Source organism: Chrysemys picta, unplaced genomic scaffold, assembly GCF_011386835.1.
Source record: "Chrysemys picta bellii isolate R12L10 unplaced genomic scaffold, ASM1138683v2 scaf9, whole genome shotgun sequence".
Classification (NCBI taxonomy): Eukaryota; Metazoa; Chordata; order Testudines; family Emydidae; genus Chrysemys; species Chrysemys picta.
The window spans coordinates 241,172-260,648 of record NW_027052716.1 but is presented as its reverse complement, the minus strand read 5'-3'; the positions used below and the strand labels follow the sequence as shown (position 1 = coordinate 260,648).

Genomic DNA, 19,477 nt, shown 5'->3' with positions numbered 1-19,477 from the left:
CCTGATTTTATAGGGACAGTCCCGATTTTGGGGTCTTTTTCTTATAGGATCCTATTATCCCCCACCCGCTGTCCCGATTTTTGACACTTGCTGTCTGGTCACCCTAGTGGTGTGCACATGTGTGGGTCCCAGCTGCTCCCTGCCCCCCTCATTGAAGCAGGTGTGCAGGGTTACTGCCCTGGGAACTGCAGGGCACCAGTGGACATGGGGCTGGCTGGAGGCAGGGCAGGGGCTCACTGGAGGTAGGGTCTGGCTGCAGGCAGGGCAAGGGGTGCGGGGCTGGCTGGAGACGGGTGTGTGGGACTGGCTGGCTTTGCGCAGGGCCGCAGGGGGGTGCGGCAGGGGTTGCCTGGAGACAGGGCAGGGGGTGCGGCAGAGGCTGGCTGTGGGCAGGAGGTGCAGGGCTGGCTGCAAGCAGGGCAGGGGGGCGGGGCTGGAGGTAGGGCAGGGGTGCAGCAGGGGCTGGCTGCGGACAGGGGGTGCAGGGCTGGCTGGAGACGGGGCTGGCTGCGGGCAGAGCAGGGGGTGCGGGGCTGGTGCGGGGACGGGGTGCAGCAGAGGCAGCTGGAGCCCCGGCCCTTTAAATAGCCCCCAAGTCCCCCGCTATCCCAGGGCTCTGGGGGCTATTTAAAGGGCCCAGGGCTCCCCTGCTTCTACCGCCCCTGCCCTTTAAATAGCCGCGGGAGCCCTGGGGAAGCAGCGGGGCTCCAGTGGCTATTTAAAGGGCCAGGGCGGTAGAGGCAACGGGAGCCCTGGACTTTTTAAATAGCCCCCAGAGCCCCGCAGCCCTACCCCAGAGCTCCAGCAGTGGGGGTCTGGTGGCAATTTAAAGGGCCTGGGGCTCCGGCCCCTGCTGGGAGCCCTAGGTCCTTTAAATTGCCCCCTGGGGAAGCCGGGCCACCCTGGTACAGCGCACCGGCTCTTGCCGGTACACCGTACCCTGCTGTGACATACCGGGGGGGCGGGAACCCCTCGGGGATGTGGGGGCTGTCACACAGCTGGGCAATTTAACCCGGCTGGGCCGGGGTGACTGTCTCCCTGGAGCTGGGGTCTCAGCCCAGGTGACTCTCTGCCCTTCCCCCCAGTCGTCCCCGGGCGAGGTGGGAGCGCCCCACGTTGCGTTCCACCCCCACATTCGCACCCACAAGTGCTGGTGGGTTCCAATCCCAGCTGAACATGCCCACTCAGCCCTAGTGCGGAGCAGAAGGGCCCAGCGCTGCCCCACAGACCCTCTGGCTCTCCGAGCCCGCTCTTACCCATCACCGCAGCACGTCTGGCCCAGGCTGAACACTGCTGCTCTGTGCAGAGAGGCTGGCACTTCTCGCTCCTGCCGTACGAGGGGCAGGTGCTGCTACCGACTGCTCCCCCTAACCCGCGCCCTGCTGCGCTCTGGGGATGCTGCCCTGCTGTGGAGCTCTCAGGTGTCTTGAACTGGAATTTGTTTGGAGAGAAACTGCTAAGGAGCCTTATCAGCCCCGAGCAGAGAGTACCTGGGAGCCTGCCTGGGTCGGGGGGGTCTGGTACAGCCTCCCCCCAGATAAGGCTCTTCCCTGGACCTGCCACTCATTGGAATCTAGAACGATTCCCTCCGAGGTAACACCCGGGGCAGCCAGGGCAGGGCAGGGCATGGCCTGCTCCCCAGGAGCATTAGGGCTTTCAGGAGTCAGAGGTGTCAGCGGAGCAGGTTGTGATTGTACGTTAAAGCAGCAAAGAAAGTTGCGGGGGCAGAGGAATTGGGTGCTGTGGCCCACCCATGCCTGGGGCCTATTTGAAAGGCAGCTGTCACACTGTCCCCTTTATCGGGAGTGCCCACTACACCCATCTCATGTAGTCCTCGGCACGAGAAGGGGGAGCATGTTCCCAGCTGAACGGCGTTCGTCCAGGACTCACCAACCTCTATTCCAGGATGGGGGAGTAACCTGAGAGAGAGGTCACCATGTAGCCTGCAATTATCAGTGGCTTCTGGATTCCTCTGGGAAAGGGTTAACCAGGGGCTTAGTTTAGTCCACACTTGGCTTTCTCGGCAGTGCTGGACTCCGGTGGCAGGGAGGGGTCCAGGTCACACCCTTTTACCTGGCAGGGAAAGTGACCTAAAGGTTAGGATGTTCTCACAGGCTATCGTAGTTACTGGGACCTTGGCAGGGAGGATTGGTGGCTTGTGGGGCATCGGATACCTCCCCTCCTCCTAGAGCTGTGCAGTAACCAGAACATTACCCCTGCAAGGAGAGGATTTCGGGGACCCTGGGATCTTGGGAGCCAGGGCCTTCTCTCTGCAGCCTGGAAGCCCAGGCCCCCCATCAGCCTGTCAAGCAGGTGGGCAGGCGGGCGAGCTGGCAGGGAGCCAAGCAGCTTTCCGTGCAAAACCTGCCTGCTTTCTGTCGGAAGGTTTGTCCAAATCGACGTGTTCCCATGAAACGTTTGGATTTTGACAAGCTGGCAATTTCTGATGGAAAAACAGTTCCACTGGCAAATTCTGACCAGCGCCTCTCCTGACCGCATAGCTCCCTGCATCTTTGCTGAGCATGGAAACAGAATGGACTTGACACAGGTGGTTGTGCCCTGGGATGCCATCTCAGGCCAGCTCCCCCAGTGCTCCGGCGCTCACATTCTCCTAGTGGTGACGTCTGACCCTGGGGAGATGAAAGGCCTCTGCAGGTTGTTTCCTGCAGTGTGAGCTTTGGCTGCAGGCTTCTGTCCCCAGCCATGGCATTAAGGAATCTGTCTATCCAGGCTGGGCGTCCTCCCTCATCTGTGGTCAGAGCTCACACGGGCCCTTCCAGTGACAAGGTGGCAGCATCTGGCCCTGGGAAAACAGACATCTGCTGTGTGCTCACCCCAGAGATTTCTTTCTTTCTGCAAACTGAAGAGGCCTCTGTCCTGTAGCCTCAGCAGAGCCCCGGGGCTCTCACACAGAGCTCTGCCCGCAGGCCCAGCCCTGAACATCACGGCGTCAGAGGAGCTTCTCCCACTATCACGGCAGCCCCTCCTGTTGGTGCCCAAAGCCCGGGACTCGCACTCAGCCCCTGAAAGCAGGGCCGGCTCCAGGCACCAGCCGACCAAGCACGTGCTTGGGGCGGCACCTGGTAAGGGGCGGCCAATCTTGGGGTGGTGGGGATTTTTTTGGGGGGGGAGGGAGTTTGGTCGCTGGGGGTGGGGTGGGTTGTTTTTGTTTCGTCGGCTGGGCGTGTAGGTGTCACTGGGGGGTGGGATTCGGCAGCAGTGCTCCGTGGGGGGGGGTGGCGGCACGGCAGGGCGCTCCGCGGGGGCGGGGGCGCTGTTTGGCAGCACGGCTCGACGGTGGGGTGTTTGGTGGCGCGGCGCTCAGTGGGAGATATGTGTGGCGGTGGGAGGGTTCAGCAGCACGGCGCGGCGCTCCGCGGGGGGGTGTTCGGTGGCGCTCGGTGGGGGGGTTCGACGGCACGGCATTTGGCGGTGCTCCGTGAGGGGGGGTGTTCGGCTCCGCGGAGGTGGGGTGGCGTCGCGGTGCTGAGGGCGTGTGTTATGGTGGCGCTATGGAGGGCGGCACTCTTTTTTTTTGCTTGGGGCGGCAAAAAAATTAGAGCCAGCCCTGCCTGAGAGTTGGGAACTTTGCAGCACAGCCCAGCCCCGGCTGCTGGGAGAGGAAGGCCACCCCACCTCCCTGGCTGGGAGAGCTGCCATGATCCCCCCATCTGCCAGCCCCAGTTGTTCCCTATGAATTTAAAGATGCGTTAGGCTCCTTGATTTCCTCGGCAGGAACAATGTTCTCATGAGTGTGTGCGCACGTTCCCCTCCCTGACAAGCATGCAAAGCTGATCCGTCCACGGCCGAGTTCTCAGAACAGTAATGTTCTTCTCTCTCTATTGAGCCCTGATGTATTAGAAGGTAAAACTCCTGTGAAAGGTGCGCTAGTAATGTTCAAAGCCGGCCGGCAATGCAAGTACTGCCACCAGGCTGCACGGTGATTCATCTCAGAGACATCTCATTAATTTAGCAAATACTGCCTGAAAGGAAGAGAGCGCCGGCCACCCAAACTGTTCACACAAATAAAATCCATATCAGACGCCGCTCACCTTTCCGAGGCGGCTTTGCCTTCCCCTCCCCTCTCCTCTGAAATGTGCGTGGATATAGGTGAGTAAGCAAAGGTGCACTCACACACAAACACACAGTGATACATCTATAATCATACAGTGCATCACTCTGTTCCTAGGATCTCAACAAAGTTCACCTCCGCTCATTAAAGGTGACATGCTAGACAATTGGGTTTGAGCTCTTATTTTTTTCTACTTTATGGTGGATAAAGAAAGCATGAAAAGGCTTTTTTTTTTTAAATTGTTTCTTTCTTGTTTTTCACTTTAGACATACCCAGTCTTAGCTTCCCTGTTTCTGCTGGTGGGCTCCAGAGGGAGTTTTCTAATGCCTCAAACCAAAGGAGCATGACCACTGAATATTTAGCAAAGAGAGCTTTTCTCCCTACTGTGTGTTCGGCATTTGAGTGAAATGGGTGCCAACCAGAACAACCGACCTCCTCCCCATGCACCTGTTTCAAGCAGCCTGATCAAAACCCCCTTCCTTCCTCCCTTGATCACTCAGGTTTCATATCCTTGGTACTTGTGAGAAAGCTGTGCAAATCTGTGATCACACTGAGTGTACTGTGCACGTCTTAGTATACTTCTCTGTCACCCTGTTTGGACTGTAAGTTCTCTGGGGCACAGACTGTGGGTGATAGTTTTGCTTCTCTGGCACAGTAGGACGCTATAGCAAGAGACAGGTTTCAGTGTGGTAGCCATGTTAGTCTGTATCAGCAAAAACAACGAGGCGTCCTTGTGGCACCTTAGAGATTAACAAATATATTTGGGCATAAGCTTTCGTGGGTGTGACGTTATTGATATAATCTGGGACCATATAGATCATTGTTGCAACCAAGGTCCTGTAGTGGCACGCAAATCTTGTATAAAGGGGGTCAAATGGGGTGTCTAAGACAAGGTTATGGTTTACTGGTTATGATTATGCTGTCTATATGTGTGTATCACTTTTGTAGTTGAAGTTATGAATATTGGCTCTATACTGTCTGTATTTCAAACTTATGCTATGCTGCTGGGTGACATCCCAGACAAACTGGTGTTAGCTCTGCCTAGCCTGCTTGATGGCCCATTAAGGACCATCAGCTATACAATGGACCCATTGAGAGAAGGCAGACACGCCTTGTAACTCAGCAAAGTATGCAGGGACTGGCCCATGTGACTCCAGACTCCATTTTGCTGTAATTTTCCACAGTAAGAACAAAGAGGTGTTCTTACACCTGGAAAAGACTATATAAGGCTGATGCCTCATCTCCATCTTGTCTTCAATCCTGCTTCATACCTCTTGAGGAACTTTGCTACAAGCTGAAGCTTTGAACAAAGGACTGAGGACCCATCCCAGCGGGGGATGTATTCCAGAGACTTGATTTGAACCTGCAGTTTATTCCATCGCTGCTGCAAGCCTGAACCAAGAACTTTGCCATTACTGTATGTAATTGATTCCATTTAACCAATTCTAACTCTCATCTCTATCTTTTTCCTTTTATGAATAAACCTTTAGATTTTAGATTCTAAAGGATTGGCAACAGCGTGATTTGTGGGTAAGATCTGATTTGTATATTGACCTGGGTCTGGGGCTTGGTCCTTTGGGATCAGGAGAACCTTTTTCTTTTACTGGGGTATTGTTTTTCATAACCATTTGTCCCCATAACGAGTGGTACTGGTGGTAATACTGGGAAACTGGAGTGTCTAAGGAGATTGCTTGTGAGACTTGCAGTTAGCCAGTGGGGTGAGACTGGAGTCCTCTTAGTCTGGCTGGTTTGGTTTGCCTTAGAGGTGGAGAAAACCCCAGCCTTGGGCTGTAACTGCCCTATTTGAGCAATTTGTCCTGAGTTGGCACTCTCAGTTGGGTTCCGCCAGAACCGCATTGTCACAGTGGGCTAGAACCCACTTCATCAGATGACTTCATTAGACTGACCTCCCACTTGGTAAGACAACTCCCATCTTTTCATGTGCTATGTATATACCTGTTAGTCTCTAAGGTGCCACTAAGGACCATCCCAAACCGCCCCACCATCCGCTCCAATGCAAGGCATTTCTTTACAGCGCCTTCTCTGATATACACACACAGCAACGTGTGTGTGTGTATTATTAAAAAGCCCTCTTGATCGGGCACACTTCTCACCCTTGGGAGAGGACAAGGGAACAAATACGTGATGGGTGTTAGTCATGTAGCGTAATGCACCACTGGAAGGTGCTGTGATACTGTGGTGGTGAACGTGGTATAATGACCTGCACACAACAGAATAGCACGGGAGTGACACTTGAGGTATGTCTGTACAGCCCCAGCAAAAGTAGGGCCCAGCTGATAATGGTCTTTCAGCACTACCACGAGAGAAATGTTAAATAATAATAAACCGACCTCGTCAACCCAGTAGTTCTGTCGTCACCCATAGAGCCAGCCACGAAAAAAGAAGGGTGGACAAGATCTGCATTTCTAATGTAAAAGCAAATCAAACCCCACAGGGCTTTAAAAACAACTACCCTTTATTCATCAGAAAGAAGCCAAAAGGAACGTGCCCTGTATTTGGTTCCGAGCACAGGTCCCCGTTTGAAGGATGTGCTGACCTCAGGATAGCCGTATAGGTTTGGTTGAGGGCACAGGCCTGGGCGTCAGGACACCTGGGTTCTATTCCTGACCTGCTCTTTAGCTTTGGTCACTTCATTTCTCCGTGCCTCTGTTTCCCCACCCACTTTTTGTCTGTGTAGACTGTAGGCTCTCTGGGGTGGGGCCAATCTCTCATCATGTGTTTGGACAGCGCCTAGCACCAGGGGGCCCTGGTCTCGTTTGTGGCCCCTAAGCCCTACCGAAATGCATTACCTAGGGAGGTGGTGGAGTCTCCTTCCTTGGAGGTTTTTAAGTCCCGGCTTGACAAAGCCCTGGCTGGGATGATTTAGTTGGGAATTGGTCCTGCTTTGAGCAGGGGGTTGGACTAGATGACCTCCTGAGGTCTCTTCCAACCCTGATATTCTATGATTCTATGATTCTACGACTGTCCTCTGCGCACAAACCCTAGCCTCTCCCCTGCCCCCCACATCTCCCTGAGCCTCCCTCCTGCCTCCCTTAGCCTCCTTCCTGTCCCCATCCCCCTGTACCCCCCTCAGCCTCCCTCGGCTCCCCACACCCCGGCCCCCTTAACCTTCCCGCACATTCTTCTGCCCCCTGCCCCCACATGCCCTGCACCTCCCTCAGCCGCTCTTATATCCCACATGATCACCTCCAACCCCCACAGCCTCCCCTCTGCCCCATCCCCATGCCCCCCTCAGCCTTCCCCCTGCCCCCCACACTCCCTGGCCCCCTCAGCCTTCTTCCTGCCCTCCACACCTACTACCCCTGTCAGCGTTCCCCCTGCACACTCTGTCTCCCTTATGCCCATATCCCTCTGTCCCCCTCAGCCTGCCCCCTATCCCTGCCCCCACACCCCCCTGCAACCCGCTCAGCCTTCCCCCCACATCCCCTCACAGTCCCCATGCGCTGTCCAGGCCCTGAACCATGGCCTCAGCCAGTCTGCCTGTGGGCTCGGCTTCAGCCTCCTGGAGCCCAGCGGGAGGTGGCAGCCAGCGTCAGGAGGGCAGCCTGCCTGCCACATGCAGACAGAGCGTGGGGACGGGGCGGCCCTCGCGCAGGCCTCAGCCCCGCTGGCAGCAGTGGGAGATGGCGCCATTTTGATGAAGGGACAATTGGCGCCTTTGGCCACGTTTCCATGGGACAGGTGAGAAGCCCCCGCAATCCCGAGTCACAATCAGAGCGCGAGGGCGGCCGCGCTGCTGCCCCTGTTGTGCATGGGGTCGGCCCAGCACGCCCAGCTGATGGGGGTGATCCTGTCACGGAGTGTGGGGGGACTCAGGGTCCTGCACCCCCGGCTTCCTGCGATTCACCATGACTCTCAGCCAGCCAGTAAAGCAGAAGGTTTATTTAGACGACAGGAACACAGTTCAAGACAGGTCCCGCAGGCACAGAAAACAGGACCCCCTCAGTTAGGTCCATCTTGGGGTCCTCGGGCACCCCAGCCCCTTGGGAGTACAGAGCCCTGTCTGCCTCCCAGCCATTCCACCAGCCAGCTCCTGAAACTCTCCCTTTAGCGACCCCTCCCACAGCCTTTGTTCAGTTTCCCGGGCAAAGGTGTCACCTGGCCTCTAACCCCTTCCTGGGTTCTCATGTTACATGCTCAGGTATTCTCCGGTCAGTCTCCCATCCCCCAATGCAGACTATCCTAGCCACACTCCCCTGCCAGCATTCAAAGACCACAGTAAGAACAGTCCCAGTTCGTCACAGATGCATAGCCAGAATCAGCCAGAATCCACTGGAAGCTGCTTTACCAGGGCAGCCAGACTTATGGGGCCGGCTGCAGCTGGCATTCGGGGTGTGCGGGCGGGAGGGAGGAGGCAGCATGAATTGCATGTGGGAGATTCATTCGTTGTTTGTGTGACAGCACAAACTCCCCCTCATCCCAAAACCTGGTCCCCAAATGAGCAGACTGGAGCACATCACACTAAGCAAACTGGTGCCACGTTCAACAAAATAAACAGGTCCCATCTCGTGTCCTTTGTTGCACATTTCGATGGCCTGGGTGCTCTTTTCCAGAACTATACGGACGTGGAGCTGTTCCCTCTAATGCACCAGTTCCTGCCCCCTGTATCCCAGCCGGAGAGCTGGGACACAGAGAGCAGCTGCCTTGACAGTCGCTGAATGAATCCAGTTTGATCCTCTTCCCTGTGGGACAGATGCAGCAGCAGCGCAGTCTCGCTCCAGCCCATCCCACTCAGGTATCTCCTCACCCGGCCGTGACCTGTCGGGACAATGTCCATAAAGGCATGGAGCCCCGGCTCTGGTTTCTGATGTGGAAGTGGGGGACGCTTCAGGTTGCTAACTCGCCCGCTCAGCTGCAGCGTCGGGATGGGTGAGTTTTATTGAAATGCCCAGTATTTCACACAGCCTGGAGATGTAGGGCCAGAGCCTGGTGGTGGGCACCAGAGCCCCAGGCGGTGTGGGCACGTGGGGGAGGTGCAGTGGCAGGGCATGCTATGTGGCCCCTGTGGGACACCATGTGCCCTGAGTGCCCGGGCACAGGAAGGAACGTGCCCAGACAGATGCAGTAACTACCGCATAGAGAGGGGCAGCCTGCACTCCTCTCAGTGCCGCCCCTCAGCCCGGGCAGGTGCACAAGGGGGAGGGGAGCCCTGGTGCATCCTCTGCTTTCCCGACCCTGCCTGGCCGAGGCACAAGGGATGGGGGCGCAGTGAGGTACATGCTGCTTTTCCTTTGAAACGGAGCAGCATTTCCCCCAGCAAGTGCATGCTGCAGCATGAGCCTGGCTAGCTAGGAGTCTGGCAGTGCCTCCTGGTGGGTAAAGAGTGCCCCCGGGGCCATGGGGTACCAGGAGCCTGGCGGGGATCCCCTGCCCAGCGCTCTGCTGGACCCTAGGCAGGAATCCTCCCGCCCTGCCCCAGGTTCCTTTAGGCATTGGGGCCAAAGCACTTTAGAACACAAAGGAACTAGCATAAACCATGTTTTAAAAATGGGGAAACTGAGGTATGGTGCAGTGTAATGAGTTTTCCAAGGTCACAGGTCGAACTCAGGCCCTCTGTGTCTTAGACTATTAGAGTGTGTGAACGGCTGCTAGCTGGCAGCGTCCCCGCTCCTCTGGGGCGTCAGGAGAAGGGGAGGCGTGTTTTCAAGGATGAGTGACTCCAGATTGGTATTTCACTTCAGTTCCAAACATTGTAGTTCTGGCTTGTCAGACTCACTGAAATCCTTCTCCTTTAAAGCTTTAACCCTTTGCCTGCCATGGGGTTACGCCTCTCTCCTCTCTCTCACAAGGATACCTGAGATTGCTGGCAGCGTGTCACAGTTACTTGGGCTGTGACATTGTCTGAAGAATTTGGGGTCCAGGCAGCTCCAAAAAGAAGGTGTTTCCAATGAAATCTGTCTGGGGATGATGTCTGGGCAAAGTGTTTCCATTGCAACAGTGTGTTTCGGTGTGTCGTTTACACGGTGTTCTCTCTCGCTTTCTCTAATTCATTTGCACGTTTGTATCACGGTCACTTTTGGGGTTAGTTGTGGACTTTCTAACTTTGCAACACCATATGAATACAATGATGGCTGACAGAAAGCACGGTGCCGGACTCCAGTGCGGCTTTAGCCTGTTCTGGTTTGACACACACACACACACACCCTGCCTGCCCCACCCCGCCTCACCCCACAAAAAGCTGCCATTTTGCACCTGTCACGGGCCGGCAGCAGCTATAATCAAACTTGGGACCTCTGGAGCTTCACACGTGAGCCTCTGCTGTAGGGTTCTCAACCTATTTACCATTGGGGGCTGCATATGCCGTGCTCTGCGTTATGTGGGCTGTAGCTACACAAGATGTAATACCAGGGCCAGGATAGATATACCTGGGGGCGGGGCCGGGGGTGAATGAGCCGGTTTCTGTCCAAGAGTCTGGATTGCTCTGGGCTGCTGATCCCGGCAAGGTCATTGTGAATCCCTGCGCTGAGTGCTGAAGGTGGCCTGGGAAAAGCATGTGTGGGGCGGGGGAGGGGTGTCTATGTTAATCCCGGCTGAAATAAATGGCCATGCCCTTGCTAGGGCAGCGCTTACAGTGCACCCCTCAGGGACCCGGCTCCATTTTGAACTCTTTTTTGGCCAGGACTGTGGCCCCTGGCGACTCTGCCCACTTTAAGCCTGGCCTGAGCTGGGCCCACAGAACAGCTGCAGTGTCAGCAGCGTGTCCCCCTCTGGGCTGCTGGGCTGCAGTGCAGGGGGCAGCATGCCTGGCGTGGGGCACACAGCAGCTCTGTGCCCTGGGCCCCTCTCACCTGGCACTCATCTGAGGGGGGCAGAGCCCTGCCGGAGGCTGCCCAGCTGCTGTCTCTGTGTGGGTGAGCGGGCACTGCCCTCCGGCTGGTGGTAGTGACTGTGGACGGGGGGAGCTGGGACAGAGGGAGTTGCTCCGAGCAGCACTCCCCTTGCAGCGGTGCAGCGCGGGGAGAGAGGCGGCAGCTCCTTCCTCACCACAGGGAGCGCTCCAGCCGGCCCTGACCCGCCCGGGACCCGGGAGCCAGGCCATCGGAGCCGCAATCTTTGAATGGTTTTTACCATGCAGCTGGGTCCCAGCTGTGTGCTAATCGGGCCGGCTGCAGAGATGGAGACAGTGGCCGGGCCGGGGGAGAGGTGAATGGTGGGCTTCACCCCGTCTCCAGAGACTTGGGCCCACCCCGCCCATGCTGAGCCCCTTTGAACATGCAGCCATGTCCTGCGGTGCCTACCTGGGAGCTGAGCTCTTCTGAAAATCTGGCCCAGTAGTTGAGCCCTCTGAAAACTCTGGCCTTAGCGTCTAAGGGTAACATTTTCAAGAGTGGCTAAGTCACTTAAGTGCCTAAATCCCAGTGACGTCTAGTGGGATTTAGGCACTTGTGAAACTCTCTCCTGGTCTCATGTCCAGCGGTTTCTGTCCCCTGCAGGGTTCCAGTCCAGCTCTCTCCTGCTTCTGTCTGCGCTGTCCATGATGGTGCTCCTTTGCGTAGCCCCCGTGCAGGGCAACGGGACCCTGGCCCACAAGAAGGTCGAGAGGGGTGAGTAGAGAACCCGTCGGAGAGCTTCTATCATCTGCCATATCCGAGATCGTGGGCCTGATTCTGCTCCTCTCCCCCATGCCGGGGTCACCCCTAGATCCACTTATCCACTGAATGCACCTTCCAGCCCCCCCGCCAGCGCTGGGCCCAAAGAAACGCTGAGTTCTCCGAAGGGATCGCAAGGCCGGTCTGCGCTAGTGAGCCCACTACTCCCATTCGCAGGCCTCCAGCGCCTGGGAATGGGCCCGCCGGGGTGGGGGAGGTGCTGCTCGATTGCCTGTTTGCTTTACACAGCTTCGTTATCCCTTTCTCCGGTAACGGCTGCCAAGCCCCCGGCAGTGACTGAAGAGCGCTGGTGCCAACCGCAGGGCAGCGTGTGAGAACCAGGCACCCCCCCCAAATTGGCTGGGAGTTCTACCCTTCCATCTCACCAACTCCTATACTAGGGCTAGCCCCGGCTAACAGCTGGGGATCTCTCGCTCATGCCTAGAAGCCTTGCCCCCAGAGTCCAGGCAGCAGGGAGAGCCAGTTGCTCCTTGTCAGGGGTTTTCATTCCCTTCTCCCCACACCTCCAGCGGCTCTGGGAGCTGCTCAGGGGCTTGCCCAGGCAGGCCAGGGGCCGAGCCAGCTCCAGAGGTGGCCCTGAGCCCCTGCCCCCGCAGTGCTCAGCAGCTCCTCCCCCTCGGCTCAGCTATGGGGGAGGGGCACACAGGGGGATTGTCTGGGGGGTAGGGGAGCTGGGGGGCTCAGGCTCGAGGGAGGACCCTGGGGAGGGGAGGGGCAGTATAACCACAGTGCTCTCATTCTACCAGGATAGTTCGGGACAATTTCCGCTCCAAAGACAAGCCCCTCGATAGGATGTCTGCAATTTTCAAAGGCACCACAGGGAGTTGGGTGCCTAAATCCCACTGAATTCCAATCACAGTCGGGTGTCAAACTCCCTTAGGCTCTTTGAAAACTCCCATTTAAATTGTCACCGATGGGTTTCATAATTAACATTCGCTGAGATGGATCTGGCAGCGTCTCCCCCACCCTCGCCAAACGATTTCTTCAGCAGTACGGACTCAGGAAGGATACAGAGCCTTGGTTTACAGTTGATTCATCTCTTCAAGGTTTCTTCAAAACCAGCAGAGCAAGAAACTATTCTTATTTTATTTTATTGGTAAAATGAAAGTGTAAGATCTGGAGCGGGATTCTGTGGCCAGGAATGGCCGGGGCGGATTCTGTGGCTGTAGTATTGTGAAATACACAGGACCTGCCTCTAAAAACCCAGCCTCCAGTTACCCCAGGCTGATTTGATCGAGCTAGCTAGCGCTCTCTCCCCCCCTCCCCACCTGCCCCCTTAACCTGATGTTCGTGGCATTTCAGGGTTCCCCAAAGACTGCAGCAACATTCCCAGGGACAGCCCCAGCGGGGTCCAGGTCATCCAGCCAGCAGGCTCTCCCCCTCGAGTGGTGTGGTGTGACATGGACACCGAAGGCAAGGGCTGGACCGTTGTCCAGAGAAATTCTTACAACACAGAGATCACCTGGAAGGAGTCCTGGAGCACCTACAAGTACGGCTTTGGGAACGTGCAGCAGGATTACTGGCTGGGCAATGAGTACCTGTCCCTGCTCACGCGGCAGAACATCTACAAGGTCCGCTTTGTCGTGGAGGACAAATCCAACAACACCCGCTACGCAGAGTACGACATCTTCAGTGTCGAGGATGAGCCCAGCGGGTACCCTCTGAGGCTGGGCAGGTACTCTGGGGACGGCGAGGACTATCTCACCACCTACCACTCCGGCCTGGGGGGCATACACGACAACATGAAGTTCAGCACAAGTGACAAGGATCAGGACCAGACCAGTGGGAACTGCGCAAGTAGCTATGGAGGCTGGTGGTACGACAAGTGTCAGAACGTCCTGCTCAATAGGAAAGGCTACATCTACTGGGCAGGGTTCTGTAAGAGTGGGGAGTGCAAGTCTTCCCTCATCCTGGTTAAGCCAACAGACGTGTGCTGGGTCCGGCAGGAGGAGCCCATCCTCCTTGGGAGCAGCGCCGCTGAGAAGGGGAGACAATATTAGATCAGACACGGCGCGCCATCCCCCACCTAATCAGTGCAGTCCCTGCAATGCCTCCACTCTGCTCACCCCCTTCCCTGTTGGCTTCTGCACGGTAAATCCCCTGGAATAAATGCTGAGAGCTGACCCCGCCGGTGCGTTCGAATGACACAAAGAGTGTGATTGGTGTGTATAACTGGACCCCCACTTCCACTCTGCCTCGCTGGAAGCCATGTCACTCACTACGACTTTAGACCCACATTAACCTCTGCTTCTCCCAGCCCTGCCACTGCCCCTTGGCATTAGTGATCAATGAATCATGACACTGGATTTCTAGCAACTGTCATTGAGCATTTAAATGGGGGATGACTCAAAGCCAGGACTTTACATCTGAATCCTGCATGTATTAGCTGTGGTGAGTTTGGGTTCAAAAACCTGGCCTCTGTGTTTTTAATAAATATGGTTATTACATGAGAAAACATTGCAACAGTAATTAGTTGCTGATAAACCACTGAGATTAGATAGACGTGCAACGAAACCACACAATAAAGATATTGGTGTCCCTCTTCAACCCAAGGGGCTAGTCAAAGTTTGGGGCCCTGGGGATGTTCCAGTGGGGAGCAGAAATTGGCAGTGGAGTCTGGTAATTTTTTGATGTCTTGTTTATTTACAAGGAACATACAGAGTCCTGCTTCTCCAAACACAGCAGGAGCCAACAGCAGGGATTAGCCTCCCTGCTCTCAGCTCCAAGCCTCTTTAGCCAGCACCTGGCCCAAAAGCTCTCTATGCTCCTCCCAAGATGTAGTCCTGGCTGGTCCACTGGCAGGGGTGAAGATGGGGGGGAATGTGAAGGGGCGTTGCCCCCCCCCAAACTGCATCTTTCCATTCCCCTCCTGACCATGGCCCTTCAGTGCATCCCCAGGACACAAGGCCCTGTCCAATTGGCCTTCCTGACAGAGCCTGCATGGAGAGCGTGCGTAGGGGGGAATTTGGGGGGCAGGTTTGGAAAGAGGGATTTTTTCAGGGGGAGGGAAGCTGGGAACCCTACTGGTGCTGAATTTCCATAGTGCAGAGGTTCAGCTGGGACAGGCGTCCAAACTGTTGGTACTTGTCTCAAGATAAGTAGGATGTGGGTGGTCTGGAAATCTTATCATAGAATATCAGGATTGGAAGGGACCTCAGGAGGTCATCTAGTCCCACCCCCTGCTCAAAGCAGGGCCAATCCCCAGACAGATTTTTGCCCCAGATCCCTAAATGGCTCCCTCAAGGATTCAACTCACAACCCTGGGTTTAGCAGGCCAATGTTCAAACCACTGAGCTATCCCTCTCCCCTTGTAAAGTCAGCCCTTCTCACCAATTACGGACGTATCTGGGGTTTGGCCTTAATGGAAATCCTGGGAGAAAGCCTCATGCTACTGCTGCTTCTGGGTCCGACGCAAACCAGGAAGTACAGGACCACGGTTAATAAGAGCAGCTCAAAAGATCATTTTCGCTGAGCCCAGCCCTGCACAGATTTCCAGCTTAGGTTTGCATTTTCAGCAAAAGTTCTTCTTGATTATTTTCTCCCAACCCCTTTGTGCCTCTGTAGGGGGCCAGGGTGGCTGCCCTCCGAACCTGAGGGTAAAGGGCCTTTCCCTCAGCCTGAGTGGGCGGGGCCAGCCCAAGCTCGCTCCACCCCCCGGAAGGGGAGGGGTGGAACAGGAAGTATAAAGGGCGGGGCCCTTAGCTCAGTTGGAGCAGCACCAGGGAGGGAGGCAGACGCAGACTGTGGGCTGCTCCCTTCAGACCCTGCTGCCACGCCAGGGGAGGCCCTGGACCAGTGGAGACCTCACCTGGAGGACGGACTGGGGCTGCCAGGACTGCCCGCTGCCGAGTACCCAGAGGAACTGGAGGAGCCGGAGGGGGAGCTGGAGCTGCCAGCAGCCGAGTACCCAGAGGAGCTGGAGGAGCCTGAGCCTGAGCCTGAGCGGGAGCTGGAGCTGCCAGCAGCGGACTGCACCGGCGGGACCAGAGGGATTCGGACGAGCAATTGGGTAGGAAGTAGCCCAGGGACAGAGCTGCGCAGTGGTGAGTCTGTATTGCGGAAGGATGCCGCTGATCCTGTGGCGGGACCCTCGTCCTGCCACTGCCAGGGTCCTGGGCTGGAACGCAGTGGTGTAGGGTGGGCCTGCGTTCCCCTACCCGGCCGAGCCACACCGGGACGTTTGCCGGCGCTCCCCTGCCTGAGGGGCGCGCTACTGACGTTTGCCGGCGCTCCCCTGCCTGAGGGGCGCGCTACTGACCTTTGCCGGCGCTCCCCTGCCTGAGGGGCGCGCTACAGACTCTGGCTGGCGGCCGCCCCGCCGCTAATTCCCCGCTGACGGAGGCGTGACCCAGGCCGGCCAGTGACCTCATAGCTCCCCACCGCCCCCTAACGGGTAGGTGGGTCAACGCAGATCACAGACTCCATAATAGCCAGCCACCCCGTCAGTTGCATCCTGGGGCGCTCCAGGGACAGGGGTGAGGGATAGAGGAGCAGATACACGACACACCTGTCTTCAGTTCCTTTGGGTGGAAGTTCCTGATTGCATGGATGAATCCCGTTCAGATGGGCGGGTTTTGTTTGTCTGTGGTGAGAAGTGGGGCTGTCAGGTCCAGCAGGCAGGTGAGGACAGTGCTGGCGCAACCCATTAGGCAACCTAGTCGGTCGCCTAGGGCGCTAACATTTGGGGGGCGGCGACTGCGGCAGCTGGATCTTCGGCCGTGTGATGTTTTTTATATAATCTGGGACCATATAGAACATGGTTGCAACCAAGGTCCGGTAGTGACACCAAATCTTCTATAAAGGGGGTCAAATGAGGTGTCTAAGACAAGGTTATGGTTTACTAGTTATGATTATGTTGTCTATATGTGTGTATCAATTTTGTAGTTGAAGTTATGAATATTGGCTCTGTACTGTCTGTATTTCAAACTTATGCTATGCTTCTGGGAAACATCCCAGACAAGTTGGTGTTAGCTCTGCCTGGCCTGCTTGATGGCCCATTAAGGACCATCAGCTATACAACTGACCCATGGAGAGAAGGCAGATACGACTTGTAACTCAGTAAAGTATGCAGGAACGTGCCCATGTGACTCCAGACTCCATTTTGCTGTAATTTTCCACAGTAAGAACAAAGAGGTGTTCTTACACCTGGAAAAGACTATAAAAGGGCCGATGCCTCATCTCCATTTTGTCTTCAATCCTGCTTCTTACCTCTGGAGGGACTTTGCTACAAACTGAAGCTCTGAACAAAGGACTGATGACCCATCCCAGCTGGGGATGTTCCAGAGACTTGATTTGAACCTGCAGTTTATTCTATCGCTGCTGCAAGCCTGAACCAAGAACTTTGCCATTACTGTATGTAATTGATTCCATTTAACCAATTCTAACTCTCATCTATATCTTTTCCTTTTATGAATAAACCTTTAGATTCTAAAGGATTGGCAACAGCTTGATTTGTGGGTAAGGTCTAATTTGTATATTGACCTGGGTCTGGGGCTTGGTCCTTCGGGATCGAGAGAACCTTTTTTTCCCTTTTACTGGGGTATTGGTTTTCATAACCATTTGTCCCCATATCGAGTGGCACTGGTGGTGATACTGGGAAACTGGAGTGTCTAAGGGAATTGCTTGTGTGACTTGTGGTTAGCCAGTGGGGTGAGACCCAAGACTTCACTGTTTGGCTGGTTTGGTTTGCCTTAGAGGTGGAAAACCCCCAGCCTTGGGCTGTAACTGCCCTGTTTGAGCAATTTGTCCTGAATTGGCACTCTCAGTTGGGTCCCACCAGAACCAGCATCGTTACAGGCCGCCCCGGTCGTCGGCAGTATTTCGGGGGCGAGACTTTCCGCCGCCTCTGTCGGGGGTGGCATTTAGGGGGCGGGACCTTCCGCCGCCTAGGGCGGCAAAAAAGCTGGCGGCTCTCCTGGGTGAGGAGCAGGAGATGAGCGCATGGGGCAGCTGAAAAGGGATGAGCCGGAGTGAAGCTTGAAACACAAATGCAGGGGCCAAGAATCCCAATTCATCCATCCCGGACAGAGGGAGTCAAATACTCGCTGATGGACAATTGGTTCAGATTCTGGGACTGGTTCCTTGTGCAGCAAGTGAAGTTAACTGCACCTCAGAGCCGTGACAGAGCACTGTATAACCAGGGTCTAGTGACTCTCTCACCCTGGGCTCTCCCCAGTATAGACTCTTGTTCACACTAGTCAAATGATGTTCAAATGCTGAGAAGGAGCAGGGAAGAGGCACAGAAACGACTTGTGGCCTGGCCAGCACACCTTCGAGCAGGCAACCCGAGGGGCTGCAGCTAGTCAGCTTGACTAAGCAGTTCCGAGCTCTGTCATTAAGGTCTATAGTCACCCAGCAGGAGGAGGTAGCTGCATTTCAGGTTTTTGCTCTAGCAGACAAAGGTGTAAGGAGAGCTGGCAAAGCTGATGTTAGAAACATTGACATTGGAAATCCATATAAGTGTAGAAGAGTGACGGAACCAATCGTGCGGGGACGTGGGAATTCACTCTCACCTGGCCTCTGGGGATGGAGGCAGCACGTGGCTGGCACTTCTCGCTCCTGCCGTACGAGGGGCAGGTGCTGCTACCGACTGCTCCCCCTAACCCCCGCCCTGCTGCGCTCTGGGGATGCTGCCCTGCTGTGGAGCTCTCAGGTGTCTTGAACTGGAATTTGTTTGGAGAGAAACTGCTAAGGAGCCTTATCAGCCCCGAGCAGAGAGTACCTGGGAGCCTGCCTGGGTCGGGCGGGTCTGGTACAGCCTCCCCCCAGATAAGGCTCTTCCCTGGACCTGCCACCCATTGGAATCTGGAACGATTCCCTCCGAGGTAACACCCGGGGCAGCCAGGGCAGGGCAGGGCACGGCCTGCTCCCCGGGAGCGTTAGGGCTTTCAGGAGTCAGAGGTGCCAGCAGAGCAGGTTGTACGTTAAAGCAGCGAAGGCAGTTGGGGGGCAGAGGAATTGGGTGCTTTGCCATTGCACTTGATCAGCTCAATTTGAAAATTCTTTCAAAGGAAATCCAGATGTATACATCTGACTGGGGTACATGTACACACGCACACTCACGTGCACACACTCGTGCACATACACGTACACACACATGTACACGTACACATATATATAGACGTACACATACACGCACACACGCTGTCCCTGGAGCGCCCCAGGATTCGACTGACGGGGTGGCTGGCTATTATGGAGGCACAAAGGGGTTGGGAGAAAATAATCAAGAAGAACTTTTGCTGAAAATGCAAACCTAAGCTGGAAATCTGTGCAGGGCTGGGCTCAGCGAAAATGATCTTTTGAGCTGCTCTTATTAACCGTGGTCCTGTACTTCCTGGTTTGCGTCGGACCCAGGCAGGAGACTGGGCTGCTCTCAGCTGTAGAAGCCATTGGAATGACCCAGGTCGGAATGAGCCAGGCCCTCAGAGCCTTCTGCCACCAATCGCCCCAGCAGTCACTGATCCACACCAAACCACGTCCTTCCAGTCAGGCAGTTTCATATGCACACGTCAAACCCTTGGTTTGCCACTCAGACACCACGGTGATGGGCACAGTAAGGACCGAGAGATGCTAAACAGGCAGGCAGACAGACAAGGAAATAGTGGCCCTGCCTACAGGTGTGTGTGTGGTGCAAACGGATGAACACCAGTTGCTGGCTGAAGGCACAACCTTAATTCCCGCATCTCCTGTCTGTCAGCTATCGTTCGCTTGGCAGCCTGAGCTCCGATTTCTAACGCAGCGTTTTGCTCTGGCCTATTGTGGTTCTCATGTCCGG

General features: G+C 55.8%; 1 protein-coding gene across 7 annotated transcripts; it reads left to right on the top strand.

The window, feature by feature from the left end:
- Positions 1-2,630: 2,630 nt before the first annotated feature.
- Positions 2,631-17,135, top strand: LOC135977670 (fibrinogen-like protein 1-like protein). 7 transcript variants are annotated; one of them, XR_010595105.1, is made up of 4 exons: positions 10,112-10,353; positions 11,527-11,637; positions 13,006-15,746; positions 16,824-17,135. XR_010595105.1 is itself a non-coding variant. In XM_065578899.1 (3 exons), the coding sequence occupies exons 2-3, from the start codon at positions 11,568-11,570 to the stop codon at positions 13,701-13,703; spliced, it is 768 nt and encodes a 255-aa protein (XP_065434971.1). In that variant the 5' UTR covers positions 2,631-3,083; positions 11,527-11,567; the 3' UTR covers positions 13,704-14,158. The 7 variants fall into 7 exon arrangements, 6 of the variants coding, with proteins under 6 accessions (XP_065434971.1, XP_065434970.1, XP_065434969.1 ...); XM_065578899.1 differs by lacking the exons at positions 10,112-10,353; positions 16,824-17,135 and adding an exon at positions 2,631-3,083 and having other exon boundaries at positions 13,006-14,158; XM_065578898.1 differs by lacking the exons at positions 10,112-10,353; positions 16,824-17,135 and adding an exon at positions 8,151-8,962 and having other exon boundaries at positions 13,006-14,158.
- Positions 17,136-19,477: the final 2,342 nt, after the last annotated feature.